The sequence below is a fragment of the Lissotriton helveticus genome, chromosome 10 (genome assembly GCF_964261635.1).
Source record: "Lissotriton helveticus chromosome 10, aLisHel1.1, whole genome shotgun sequence".
Lineage (NCBI taxonomy): Eukaryota > Metazoa > Chordata > Amphibia > Caudata > Salamandridae > Lissotriton > Lissotriton helveticus.
In genome coordinates this window covers 980,574,975-980,590,696 of record NC_136071.1, presented here as the reverse complement: position 1 = coordinate 980,590,696, position 15,722 = coordinate 980,574,975, and the positions used below count along the sequence as shown (strand labels likewise).

At 40.8% G+C, this 15,722-nt stretch overlaps 1 protein-coding gene across 1 annotated transcript in view; it reads right to left on the bottom strand.

Annotated features, from left to right (window-relative positions):
* HEPACAM2 (HEPACAM family member 2) overlaps positions 1-15,722 on the bottom strand; it is a 497,170-nt gene that overhangs the window by 243,278 nt on the left and 238,170 nt on the right. The window contains exon 4 of the mRNA XM_078663656.1: positions 8,917-9,213. Within this exon, the coding sequence (XP_078519782.1) occupies positions 8,917-9,213 (297 nt within the window). The remainder of the gene's footprint in view (positions 1-8,916; positions 9,214-15,722) is intronic.

Genomic DNA, 15,722 nt, shown 5'->3' with positions numbered 1-15,722 from the left:
TACATGATGCCAGGATGCAAAGGAGAACAGGACAGCAAGATGTTTCTGTGCTGAATGAGACCAAAATGTTATACATGTTTTTGGGAGTTCAGAAGCAGCAAACGTCTTGTGAACCTTGAGCAGAAACGTCATAAACCAGAAGAAAAAAACAAGATTACCAAAATCCACTACAGCATTGTGGCTGCCAGTTTACCCCTAGGCATGTTGTGATTTGTCCTCTGTGGAATCAACTAATAAAATAGCTTTGTTGTTCTGTGTGTCTCTTTTTTCTACAAAACATAACTATAAAAGAGCTGATTCCTTCTTGGGACCAAAGATTTTGCTGGACTGGCCACAATATGAGCACTGATAGACTAGGATTATATCCACACGAAAGGGCAGATGGGCAAACACATTATTTATAGAGGCGGCTCCTTCGCTAAGGTGGAAGAGCGTCGCCCCACTGCTTTCAGCAGTGCACATAACGGAAAAATAAAATGATAATACATTGTATTATCATTTTATTTGTTCTTGCTGTAGTGTCTTTGCGGGGTGGGCAGTGTTGCTCTTCTCTCAAAGCATGGGGAGGAGTGTTGGGCACTCTGTGAGTGCGCAATGACTGTTGGCCGGCCCTGCTGGGCCGGCCAAACAGTCATGCGCTCTTTGCATATTTTCCAACCAGGCTGTATTACAGCCTGGGTGGAGAACATGCCCAGGCTCCTATTGCTCCTATTGCCTGGCTGAGCGTCGAACTGCAGATCTCAGACCAATCCCAACGCTGCATTTTGGCTATCTGATTGGTCAGGGAGCCTGGGGGCTTCCTGTTCCGGCAGAGTGGAGCGACGATGCGGAAAAAGACTGAGAAGAGATAAGAAGCGTCAAGAAGGTACGTTTTATTTTTTTCTGTAATCCCTCGCCCCCACCCCGCTCCACCACCCCGATCCATGCCAGCCACCACTGATTATTTTGTATCAAAAAGGTAACTAAAGGTGACAACTTAAGTTCTACAGTGGACATGTTGATTTTGGTTAGTCATTATTGTCAAAGCTTTGCCAAATCAAGCTAAGGACAAACAGCTAAATCATAGAACACTTTCTCCTCTAAATGATGGACAGTATATATATACTGTGGCAGACAGATTGGGATTCCAATTGTGTCTTTTTAATGTATGGGGAAACTGAATAATACCGTATTTTTGACTCTACAGCTTAACGCTAGTGCTTCCTCGTTGTCATGAACCCATCCACAACAAGAGGTGGTCCTGAATAGATTTTCTTAGCCCCAAGGGATGTTTGCTTTTTGCACCCTGTTGGAAATTGGCTTACTGGTTGACTGGGGTGTGAGCCCTGGTCAAGCAGTAACCACAATCCTAGTCAGGGTAAGGCACTAACAATCCACAAATTAACCTGTGCTCACCCTCTGGTGTCTTGCACAGAGCAGTCAGGCTTAACTTGAATGCAATGTGTAAAGAATTTTTGCAATGCTTTAAACAGTAAAAACACCATACAAAACGATCCCACACTAGGTAAGAAAAATAAAGTAGATTTTAATAAATAAAACAAGACCAAAATGATAAAAATCAAACCAGAGACATTGAATTTTAAAGACTTAAGTTAAAATGCCACCAAAAAGCACAATTTAAACCTTTAAATATTGGTTTCGCAATCACTTGAGACACCATGCACTGGATTTAAAATAATGTGATTACATTATCAAAAAAAACATATTTACATACAAAATTCGTGTTACATGCCTTTTCTCTTTCAGACATCTCTTTGCCTTGTTTTTTCATACACAACCAAAAAGCTCCAACAAGAGATATCTGGTTGTGCTAGATTAGGAGAAAGTCACAAGTTTAGAACAACTACGATGGATTGTGGGCTGGCTACAGGTATTAGGTTAGGCGTGTTCAACAAAGTACCTTAAATCCTGGTTGCGGAGCGTTGCGGGAATCCAAGACAAGAAGTGTTGCGCAGTTGAAGCAATGCATCAGATTAGATCCACGCAGCAGAGGCAATGTGTCAGTTCCGATCCATGACGCAGTGGCAATGCATCGGTTCTGGTCCATGCAGCAATGGTGATGTGCCTGTTATGATCCACACAGCTGTGGCAATGCATTTATTCAGCAGAGGATACATTGGTTCCACTAGCACAAATACCTAGACCCACTTCCAAGGGTCCAGGACTGGAGTGGCAAAGTTTGGAAGGTGAGACTTACAAATGGCAGAGTTCAGGTGCAGATGCAAGGTTGTTGGAAGCCTGTTATGTCGCTGAAGCTTCAGATCAGGAGGCCACTTAATTAGCTCTTGGAGTCACTCTGGGTTCTGGAGTCAGAAATGCAGGTCCAGTCCTTCTCACACAGGCAAGGGGGTAGCTGGCAGCAAGTCAGCACAGCAAAGCAGGACTCTAGCAGAGTAGCAGTGCAGCAGAGTGGCAGTACTTTCAGCAGCACAGCAGTCCTTTTCCTGGCAGAGTATCCACAGGTCCAGAAATGTACTGAAGTGATGGTGTCTGAGGTCCAGTTATTACACTCAGTAGTGCCTTTGAAGTGGGGAGACTTCAAAGAGATGCATTTGAAGTGCACAGATTACCTCCCTTCCAGTCTTGGCTCCAGACTCACTACAGGGGATATATAGCCCTTTGTGGGTGGACAGGAGCCAACCTATTCCGGTGTAAGTGAGGCTGTGCCCACCTGTCAGGATGGGCCATCAGGTCACACATAAGCTCCCATTGTGTGTGGCTGTCTAGGTGGAATACACAAAGCCCAGCTTTCACCACCCCAGATATGTGATCGGAGACAGGCTGCAGGTACCAAATAGCTAGGGCAAGAAAATTCCCACTGTTGTATCCTGTATTTGCTGCAATACATACTTCCCTAGTGTTCTGTTCCTTGTTGCTCAGCCAGGGTGAATGTGATGTGACAGAATGTTGATGTGTGCCTGCTTGAGTGAGTGTCAGTTGGTGAGAGTGGACTAAGCAGCAGGGAGGCCGCTCCTGGTGGGGCGTCCTTTCCATCTTACCAGTTAATTGGAACTAACTGTAACGGTGTCTTAATAAATCTTTCTCATAACCCACTAAACTGCCTTCTGGATCATATACATACAAAGATCATACTTTCAATACAACACCATTTTTCATAACTGTAATTTAAAATCTCACTTCACCATAAGATAGGATTTTAAATCAGGATCCCAGAGACACCAAACATGAAACATTTATATCTTTCCATTTAGAAATTACACTTATATAATGTAATAAGTTAATGCCAATTCTAGCCTAAGGGAGATATAGGCCTTGCAGTACCGAAAAACGAATTTAAGAGGTTTTTACTACAAGGCAGCCACGGCCCGTGTAGGGCGTGCCACCGGGCGGTGACGTGGGGCGGCGAGGGACAGGATGGGGGGTTGTAAAACGCGGGAAACTGACAATTTCAGGTAAGTACCCCCAAAAAATTTTACAACGAATTTGGTTACGCGCGCTGCATCACATTTGGCACTGCAGCGCGCGCAACGAAATTCGTATTATTCTTTTTTTTCGGTACTTACCTGAAATCGTCCGTTTCCCGCATTTTACAACCCTACCCCCTGCCACTCCCCGCCCCATGTCACCGCCAGGTGGCACGCCCTACACGGGCCGTGGCTGCTACCAGGACATGCAAAACTTACAAGTACATGTCCTGCTTTTTAAATACATTGCACCCCTCTCTCTTGGCTGTCCAGGGCCTACCCTTTGGGTGATTTATATGTTCAAAAGGAAGGCTTGGTCCTGCTAAGGGTTTTAACTTGACACGTCGACATGGCAGTTCAAAACTGCACACACAGGCTCTGCAATGGCAGGACTGAGGCATGTTTAAAAGGCTACTTAAGTGGGCGGCACACTCAGTGCTGCAGGCCCACAAGTAGCATTTAGTTTACAGGCCCTGGGAACCTGTAGTGCATTTTACTAGGGACTTACAAGTAAATTAAATATGCCAATTGAGGATAAGCCAATGTTACCATGTTTTTAGGGAAAAAGCATAAGCACTTCCGCACTGGTAAGCAGAGGTAAAGTGCAAAGAATCCCAAGGCCAGAAAAAACGAAGTCAGCAAAAACAGGAGGTCTTAAGGCAAAAGTTAAGGGAACCCACACCAAGGATGCCAGATCTAACATATGTCTCCCCATCTGAAAGTAGGAAGGGCCAACCAACCCCTTGGGAGTTCTCTTCACTAAGGCGGAAGAACCTGGAAAGACCACCAGCATTGGTGTGGTCTGTTCCAGGAACATGTTCCATCATAATGTCCATCCCCCTAGCTTCTGAAAGACGTTGACGCACACAGCACTTGGTGTTTATTATGATTGGCTATTTATTGTGTATGATCTGTATAAAAAAACTTTGTATATCAAATTGAGGAAAACTATTGCTGTTATCTCAGTAGCCATAATAAAAAACAAAATGAATAGTAGAAAAAATAAACATCTTATATCACACATTGCTACTATTGTAATAATTAGCCTAACCTCTAGCTACATTTATTACTATGCTATCACCAGCTCCCTAATTATGAAATTGACGTTGTTATTAGAACCATCCCTCACTAATTCATCCCTGCATACTTCTAAGACCTGCAGTTGGAAATTGACTCTTTAACATTCTTTCAAAGAAACACGTCTTCCTGTCTGCCCTTGCCAAATGTTTAGGTCTCTTTATACCTTTCTTCCCAGTGATTCTCTACGGAGAGGGAGTATGAGGGCACTGCACGGTTTTTTGCATCTGCATCACTTTGTGAACAATATCTCAGTTAAATTCATCTCCAAAAGGCAAGCAATTACATCAAAACATATCTCCTTCCACATTAGCTCGTTGCTCAGCTGGATGACTTTGGAATCTTGCTCACTAAACGTAGATTTCTGAACATCAGAATGGAAGATTTGCTTTTTGAAGCATTTCTCTTATTTTTATTAGCGTGACTAATGTCAGCCTATTTAGAGGACAATATGGCAATCCTACATTCACTTTTATCTATTATCACAATTCAGAATATTAGTTTTCTATGCCCTAATCCTTTCACATGCACATTCCAAAGGATTAGTGCTGTCACGTTCATCAAACTAGTAAGTCTGATTTGTAAGTAACATGCACGTCCACAGTAAAGTCCCTGCTACATATGTCACCAACACATGTTGTTCATATGTTATTTAGGCATGTTAGCCTATGAACAATTTCAGTTTCTACCGTAATTTCCGTTTAATCTGGTGAACCTCAGATTTCACTTTTTCAAGTACCCGCGTATGCTAACTAGGGGGTCTATAGTAAGGACTAGGGTAGGCACTTTTTATTCCTTTATTTTGTGGAATGAATATGCAAATCCTGGGGCACATTCACCTTTTTGGCAGGATTCACATCCACCCAACAGAGCCAGATGTCAATTAAAGCGCCAGTGGGGATTGGGGAATGCACAGAGTCTGGCAGGACCATAGTGCCCAATCCCGTGATGCCCCACCATAGTGCTTTACTTAACAGCTGTCTTCAATGAGAGACTGTAGCAAATCACTACCCAATTAGCTCCTGTGGAGATGGTGCAAATGCTTCTTTCAGGAAGGTCCGAGAAAGTGATTTGCGGGTAAGCTTCTTGAATGACAAGTCATTGTAGAAGAAACTTAATGCCAAATCTGGGTTCTGCCAGTGCAGCGAATACTGAGCCCAGTTTCACTATACAAGTGAACTTTCAAAAAGAGTGGATTTCACCTGGAGAACATTTCACAAAGAAATTTCAGCCACCGTTAGTGAGAACAGTATTCTGAAAAATATTATCACTGTTTTTTGTAGTGAACACATTACTGTAATGAGTCTGATAATTCTAGCGATTACCGATAAACAGATGAATTGCAGAGAAAGGATAACTTTAAAATAGTGTGCATTGAATGATCTCTAGTGTGGCAGCCAGTAAAACAAGCATTTGCAATGCATCGGTCTCACATTTGTGAGAGTTTGAGATATTGGCATTGTCAAACAATTGCGTTATTTTTTTGTAAAAGCCCCATCCGCGATTTCACTTTAATAGCGGCCGCGCACCTTTTGTCAGACACAGCTTTTTTAAAGACAGGGGCGCGGACTTCATGCATGTGAAAGTGCGGCATGAGGGCTTTGACAACCCAAAAAATATTTGCAATGCAATGGGTCTCGCGTCTTTTACGAGTAGTCCAGAATTGCAGTATTGGGGGCCTTGAATTGACGCTGTGTATTTTGTAAGATAAGTTGCAGAAAAAAGACATGGTCTGCATTTGATACACCTTGTTTAAGCAGTTTTTATTGACTGTCAATCCTCAGAATGCTTTGGGATTACTTTAGTATAAATCTCACGTCGGTAGTTGGCCTTTAGAATGGGCAAATCTCCTATGTTCCCGTATTGTTATTTCTGTACGATTCTGGTGCTGTAATTGCAAAGAAAGGAGAGAAATATTTTTCTCAAAATTGTAATCTACCTGCCTGGAAAAGCCTTAAACATTTAATTTATGAGCACATCTGAGCCAAATACTTGTATTCGTTTTCAACCTTTTGATGTTCTTACAGATGTTTGCTCTAGAAAACCTTTTGCAATGTTCTCCATTTCATCATTTCACCTTATGAACATGCCCCCATGATCAAAAATACAATACATCATCGCCCGTGAACATGGAGCAGTGCAGCACTTTAGATACTTCTCACCCAAAATTGTGGTGAGAAGAAACAAACATTGCATAGCAGGTCACACAGTGTGAGTATCTGCTGCCAATGCTGGTGTGTGTATAGTTATGGTTTATTCATGGAATACTCATGTATAATTAGTGCAAATACAGAGTACTGTGCCCTGTTGGTTCTTTTACTGTTAGGGAGTTGGGCACTTTGGGGCCAATTTACAAAGGCATTTATGAGCACGTGAAAAAGTACTCGTGCAGCACTATTTCACATACTTATGAATGCCTTTATTAGTGGGCGCCAATGAGTCTTGATTTGCAAAAAAGGAGGATCTTGTAACTATGTATTCCACTCAGGGGTCATTTTCTTCATTTTACCTTTTGCCAACGAAATTGATGCTTAAAACAGGTGATGTTGGGCTTAGGTTAAGCCCAAAATGCCTCTTTTTATGGCAAATATTGATAATTTATATAGGTGATGCTGCGTCCATTGTTATTTCATATTTCATAAATACAGATGTATTTCCTGTACAAAAAATATGTTAAAACTTATCAGGGTTAAGTAGTCACTTCGTAAAAACTAGTACAGCAGATTAAACAATCCACCTCTGTTCATCTCAACAGCTTACTAACATAACCCTGATCTGTCCTCGCTTTTTGTCCATTTTCCAAAGTCGGGCAAAAAATGATAAATAAATGGCTGTACAGGTGTAATTTCTGGGGCAAATTTGTACTCATCACGGGGTTGCCTTATATAGTCTGTCTGCAAAACGAAATAAATAATTTTCCATTGCAAGATACAGCTGTATTTACCCTTTCCCCTTCTAGTCGCAATTTCAGTTTGTATTTGGAACTGTACCATTTGCTGCATTGTAGTGTACTATGGCCTCGGATCCGCTCGAGGTGTCTGAAACCATAGAGATGCCATGTTTGCTGTGAGCTAAACCTGCGAACAATGGGCACCTGTCAGCCATGTTTACTTTCATAACAGATGACGCACTTCTGTCTACAGGCCAAACGGGTTGGTTACACTATCTGATAAACTCAATTCGACCGAGTTAACATGCTTTTGACAGAAAAAAGAAGAGATACGTTAAATAAAATAAACATGAGTGTTACAGGGCTGTGCGGCCAGAGGCAGAAATAAGAACAAGACTCGCTAACAGAAAAAAACCGATGTTTGCACAAAATATAGAGGAAAAAATATCGTGTGGACAAAATATCTTGTCAAGAATATAGAGGAAAAAATATTGGAAGGTAAGTTTCTATGGAAAAGCAAAGGTTTACTGTACGTAACTCCACATATATGTACCTTGATTTTATATAAATATCTTCAAGGTATGTAGATGTGGAGTTAAGAACAGTAAATCTATACTTACCGTCTTGCACTTACCTTCTTGATATTTTGGTCCTCGACATTTTTGACACAATATTCTGTCAACACAGTATTTTTGTGATGGATATTCTACCAGACATCCGAATGCATTTCATTACTAGCATCAACAGAGCTAGCCTAGTCCTGCTCATGTAGCACAAGAAGGTATCAGGCCCAGACTGGGAACCAAGATCAGTACTGCCAAAACTTTTCAAATAAGCACCTTCTTGCAGGCGGCTGAGACTAGAGCGGATCCAGGAGGGCTTTCATGGTTGGGTCATACCAGGCACTCTTTTATGAAAGGAGCCCAATAGTCTGTAGCCTACCAGGGAACTGCCAGAGTAGTATTCTACCAGAATATCGATTACTAAAAAGCGTGCTACAAAAATATCTTACCCAGAATATTGACTACCAAAACATTGTTACGGTAAACAAATAGGTAAGTATGGATTCACTATTCTTAATATTCACTTCTAACCTTTACAATATATATATCTTCAATGTAAGTGGATGTGGAGTTAAGAAAAGTACATTTATACTTGCCTATCTGCATTTACCTTCACAATATTTAGTAATTTTTATTTTTATAGTACAAGATTTTTGTGCTCAACATTTTGAAATATAATTTGCTGAAGTGGCAGATTGACCAGCCTGGGTAGCATGAGGATAGAAGGATCCTATTTCCAACAGTTCTCTGAAGGAGTAGGAAAAGGAGGAAATGTGGATAATTGTTATTTTCCTGTGAAGCAGATTTAAAAACACCAGTTGGGACAGAGGGAGTGGGCTCGCCACTCACCAGATACTATTTTCACATGTCCCCTTGTGTTCTGAAAATTTGTTTGCAGCAACAAACTGTCATGTGCTGTTTGACAGCCAACTTTAAATATTCTTCTTTCAATGCGACTTACCTCTGGAGGTAATTATTACTGTAAACTGTGTTTCTTCACCTTTCCCAGTCACATTGTTGTAGGCCTTGCAGGTGTAATCAGTAGTCTTTCTTGTCACCTTATCAGACAGAACCTCAAAGTGCGGTCCATGCTTGATGACATGGGTTGTGTTGTCACCTCTACGGATCCAGGAATAAACATTTGGTGGATTTGAGTCGGCCGTGCAATCAAACAAGATGACCTCTCCAACGTCAACCGTGAACACCTCCCCAAATTTTAGCCCTTTGTCCGAGTTGACTGTGAGACCATATGGTCCATCTGAAAGAGACAAACATGATATTTTATGAGACTTTGATCCCAAATTGGCAGGTCGTCTCTCTGTGCCTCCACAATGTGCTAGAAAATGGCCGAGAACAAAGATACAACGCTTTACAAAAGCTACATATATTCAAAACTGTATTCCTATTGCTCTTTCCATTAAGTGCTTTAATGTGGGATCTACTTTTCCTGTTAATATCAGAACATATTTTGTATGCAACTACGTAGGTATTTGAAGATTCCTGATACAAAACTGTATTATATAGACGACTGCCACACTTACAACACTGATTTATTTTGATCCGCGAATTTCAAATAACATGTTTTGGCATGATAACAAGTCTTATTGTCCTTGAAGCATGTGCAAAAGAGAATGTTCCAAACCATAAGCATGGAGGGGTGGGATGCATGAGGCAGCAGAGTCCCAAGTCCTAGAATGGCCGGTGCAGATCTTATCTGAGCTGGTGTTTGCAGATTTGTCCCACGGGCACTCATTTTTGGGGACAGCACTTATTTTTCCTCATCACACTTTGACCCAGAGCGAGAGAGAGAAAAACACAAACCAGGGAAGGAAAAAGAAGAGAAAGACGGGAAAAAAGTGACAAAGAAAGCAACCAAAAATGAACAAGAATCTGAAAGAGTGACATAAAGGGGCAGGGAAAATCTGGTGTGGATCAAAAAGGCATGATGTGGAATCAAGATTACAAAGCCTCAACATTCGGGACCTCCGATATTCAATAGTGATGACCATAGGCTTATAAACAATCATTTGGGCACCAGCACTTATTCTTTTACACATTAAGCACTGGTGTTGTAGTAAGTGGGCTTATGAACTCCTTTCTTTATAAATGACACTTTTGAGTGACACATTTTGGAGTGTTATTGTATTCTGGCCTGTGATCTTTTAACAAAACATTGCCGTTTCTGAATATTTTACATGTCAAGTGTACGTGTTCTTATGCAAATACATACGCATTGACATTAGCAAGGTAGGTGTCAACTCTAGTTAAACAACCTGGCTCAGTGGAACTGATTCATGAAAGCCTCAACATGTGGGTACAGACCATGACCCAAAAACTCACAAACTTAGTGAGTTCTGGAAATACTGGGCCACTTCAGACAGGTACTGTAGCATAGTTAGTGCTCCCCACACTTCACTGTTTAAAGGATCTTACATAGTGATCCTAGCATCCTGATTAAGAAATCCAGCTGTCTCGCATTTCGAGCAATCCTTCTGCGACTTATGTTACCTCAGTGTTTACTGTGCTGCCAATGATCTGCGTAATCGACATCCAAAACAAATATGTATTAAGCTTATGTTTGCTATGTGTTCATGAATATATATTTTGGCGACTTTCTTTTAGAATGTTTTCCAAGTGGTTTGGACCCAGCTTAGCCATTCTCTTTGTAAATGTGTTTTCGAGTTTATCTTCGACAGACCCGGATTTCCTCTTCGTTATCCTGAACCCCAGTGGCTCTCTGTCATCCTTATGTGGTTACACTTTTTACATACAGTAAACATAAACGCTAATTTAACAAGCAAGTAGTATTTAAACTTAGTACAAAAATTAAAGCATAAAACATTAAATTGATACATAATTAGCACATGATCTAAAAATCATGTTCAACAAATGGATTACCATAAAACAGTGATATTTCCTTTAGTGAGCTCCAACAAATTCTCTAGACGGGCGCATCCGCTCAGAAACAGCAGCTCACCCAAAAAAGCATGCACATTCATCCGTATAAAGTGGGCAAGCCACCACTGTATACTCCAAGATACTGGTGGTTGGGTGAGACGGGTGCACCCCAATAGGCATTACTCATAATGATACTATGATGGACAGTCCAAAATATAATTCTAGACACGAGGCCAGGGGCTTCAAGGGGAGGAAAAGCCACCAATGTTATCCTCAAAAGGAGCAATGTCCATGCAGAAGAGGGATAACACCTGAGAAATCCACCAATAGATGACAGTTCCAACCTCCATATGAAAGGTTTTCAATATTCGTTGTCAAATTATAACCGTCACATTCCTTATTTTAAAAAAAAATGGAAACTTCTCAACAAGCTAGCAAAAACGGGTCGCTAGATAAATATTGTTTAATCAACTTCTTCAGGGCTAGAAAATGTAACAAACATTACAGAGCAATCAATACTGAAGTATCATGATGAATACTTCGCCATATGCTAAAGCTCAGAACATGGAGAATGATTACACTAAAAAGAGGAACTGATAGTGCTGTACACCAATAAAGTCAGTGATAGGTCATGCTATATGCAAGCATTGTGATAATAACAGGCACAATGGAACCCAGAGTCAGCCATGTATTGTACCACTTGCAGACACACATACACACAGCCAGCACATACACACAACAATCACACACTTCACAGCACTACATCATTTATGTAGTGCACCACTCAGAGGCACACATAAATCCAGCACATGCGTATAACATACACAGACTGCACAACACTGCATTATCCCCTTATTGTACCATTCACAGGCATAGACACACATTTAGCACCTGTACATCACACATGCTCTGCGCAACACTACACACCAAACTGATGTGGGCCAAGGGTGAGTTAAGCACACAAGAGAACTTTAAATGTGCGAGCCTGTAGACCTTAATTCGGTGACACATGTAAAAAGCACCTGTTCACTTCTACTTATCACTACACAGCATGTTGCTACCACTGCACTCGTTTTGCTTAGCACCCGGTAAAGACAGTAGGATTTCATCCCTATCAGGGTAGCGCTTTGGGCACCCCTTCTGGTCCAACAAGACCGCAATCCATGAGACAAGCCTACATTATGCACAATCCATGTTTGCCCTTGACAACAAAAACAGCATTAGGGATCCAGATATCAGTACAGGTGGGGCACACAGGGCAGGGGTGCAAATCCATTACCCTGTTGAGGACTTTTCAGTCCCAACACCCTCTACCTTAAAATTCAATGTGACATAGGGGTTCACCAGTTGATTAGCACTAGGAAATCTGGCTACCTGGAAGAACTTGACAAGGACAAAGGGGTCCTGGTAATTGAGAGCCAGGAGGTACAGGCAACAGCAGTACCATGGCAGGTAACCTATCTGAAAGGATACGAGAAACCATGGATGCCCAAGTCTTGAAGTGAGTTGTGACTGAGATCCCACACCTTCTGACCAGAGAGACCCACAATTATAAAGCACTGTTTTTGCAAGTGTTAGCTTGGTAATGCACAAATGGCTGTTTTTATTTCTCAGACAATTATATTGGGGGTCATTGCAATACAGGTATTACATCAGGAGTCTTTACATTGGGTCAGTTTTTACACTGGGAGTATTTTACTTTGCCTATTTTGAAGGTAAGTGTGATTTTTAATTAATATATATGTATATATAGATATATGTTTGTATTCAAATTAATTGTGAAGTTATATATTTTAAATAAATTAATGTATTTTAATAGATATATTTTAATATAGTGTTTAATATAGATATCATTTAAAATTAGTTTATCCTTTTAATGTGTTAATGTATTTGAGAATTTATTCAAGTAGAATCCTCCTCTTTTAAAAAATATATATATTTCATCCTTTTATTTTTGGGTCATAAACACCCTCACACACCCTTTTCTTAAATTAATAATGATATCCTTTCTTTTAAGCGGCTTTCAGGCTTTGAGTGCCTAGGATGAATGGCACTGTGCTAATCCTATGCTTATAAACTTTGTTAGCTAAACAGATATTTAATACGAGCAGATTCAGAGTCTCTTTGGTTTTGTAGATTTGTAGATTGCTCTATATAGGAGCTGCTCTCTAATGAAACTTAGCAACTACCCAGAATTCTCCACTTCATACATATTATGTGTATATATATATATACACACACATATATTCACTGAAAAAAAAGGTTACAGGTACGTTAGTTAGAAAATAGAATTAAAAAAAATCCATAGAGATTCATTGAAAAAAACAAAAGGTTTCATGGAAGTTATAGTTAGGCTCTGATTTCACTTGTACAAAACCAGTGAAATTCTGCAGTTATAGTTAGCTGAGCTACTATAACCCACAACCCCACAATACACTGCATATGACCTCACATAGAACATTACTCATGACATGGTCAGTGACATCACTCATGACATCACTAATGGTGAGGACTATACTCGTGCCCAAAGGTAACAAACACCCACACCATGCACAGTTTTCTTATCAATAATTTTATTGCACATGTTGAAGTAATATTATCAGTGATGTCATAGAAGATTTTGTGAGTGATGTAATATGTGCGGTAATTAGCAGTATTTGGCGATTGCGCACAGTATAGTTACCTTAGGGCACAAGTTATAGTTACTTGACACAACTATAATTGGGGAATTTCTATGGCTTTTAGTTTTTACTGAACATTTCACCTAACTCTAACGTTACTTTAACCTTTGTTTTTTTAGTGAATTTCTAAGGTGTTTTTAAAGTAAAGCCATGTTTTTAGTACCATACATAAAGCCAACCAGCCCCCATGCATGGCTGCTGCCAACCCCCTTGCAGGCAGCCAATGCCCCACTCGCTTACCTTCCCTTCTGCACCTAAAATCCTATATTTAAAGCATATCTATCATCTTTCTTCAAACATTACCAATAATTTTTATCAAATGTTTATTTCAATAATGACTTAAAAATATTTAATAAAGTTTTATTAAATTGCAAGTTTTTATTATTACATTTTGGGGGTAAAAATGTGAAAATAATTAGTTTTTCACTTTAAAAAAGAATGAATAAAAAACAAATATGTCTTAGTCTACCTTTTAGCATTTAACACCCCCAAAAGTGCAATGATAAAAATAACCACATAAAAGCCTTGTAATTTATTTGATTCACCTTCAACGCATGAAATGCAACCAGCCTCTAGGTGGCACTACTGTTCTAGCTGTAGAGCAACATTTCAATCCTTGGAAATGATTTAAAAAAAACAGTATGTTTTCTTGGGGTCATAGTTTCAATGACCCAGGAGACTTACATTTTTTTCTAGTGTTGCTGGGGGGCTGCAGAACTCCCTACGGCCCGCCACAATATTAAAAACATTTGTAGATGTCCCAGGCCATTCTCAGGACATCTCCAAAACCCAAATATATGTAAATAACCCACAAAGGGCATTACGAGGCCCTCCTTGAGTGAACAGTGAATAAGAAATGAGCCTCTGTGGCTGTTCATTTAGTATTCACTTTTTGATTTTTAAAATATGTTTCCTGGGTGTTCCTTGTCACCCAGGACACCCACTAGTTTGGAGGCCCCAGGGCCCCAGCTGTCCCAACGGCTCCCTGCAAGTGGCCCTGTTGAACTGTGCGGGAGCTAGCATTTTTATTTATCTACTTGGTGCCCTGGTGCTCTGGGTCAGCACCAGGGCACCAAGTAGCTAAACAAGAACCATCTTGCTCATGCACACACAGAGGAGAATGAGGACCGCCCATCCAGAGAAACAAATATAGCCTGGGTCGCGGAAGGAGCTCTGATGCCGTCGGCATTCCTGTGATGACGCCTAAGACGCCATCGTTAAGGAGACAGGAGCCGTTTTTTGCAGGAATAAGTTGTTCATGCGGGGACTCGATGTCTTCCACCACTACCCACCTGGGATTTTAATGTGTACTATGCCAGCAGTTAACGGAGGACCCACTTGGGTAATACAATAGACTTCAACTTCCAGAATGCCTTGTAGCCACACCCACATGGGTAGGAATAAATGAAGGACTATGATCACCTCCGCTAACGCTGTTCCGGTGCCAATGAAGAAGTGACCAGATCACGAAACGCGTCGGCGAAATCCGGACTATATTTGTGTGCTGAAAGACACTGCCCTCGCTGTTCCCTGCAATAAAGAGATTTGGCGCACTTTCAACCTGTCTTGCGGCTCATTCCACAACAGGCAGCATTCTTTGATGGATATATATATATATATATATATATATATATATATATATATATATATATATATTACCTACTAGCGGTTGCCAGTAGGTAGTTATAGTTAGGACCTAGTTTCCATAGGAAATCCGCAACATCCTATTGGGAATAACTTTTGCGCCGGTCGACGAATATACGCAAAATTCTCCAAGAAAATGGCCTGCTCCGCTCCGCTCCTTCCCTGAAAGGTTGGGGGTGATTCATGAAGCAGGGACTGAGAAAAAAGGGGGGTCCCAAAACGTGTTTTCCCCATGCAATTTTCTATAGGGACCTTTAGCCAGGGCTACAGCCCGAACGGCTGAACGGAATAACACCAAATTTGGCATAAAGGTAGAGTTCGGTTTGCAGATTACCCTTTTTGTTAAATGGTGTAAATCCGTTCAGTAGTTCCTGAAAAAATCAAAAGTAAAATCATAGATATATCTATAGATGAAGTACCGTACTCTGTACTGTACTCTGTACCTTCCCGAGCACGAGCTGCATGGTCATTGGCTGTCAACTGTCTGTCAACACTCCAAACCAGGAAGTGTTGGCAGTCAGCTTGTGCCTCGGTAGAACCGAGG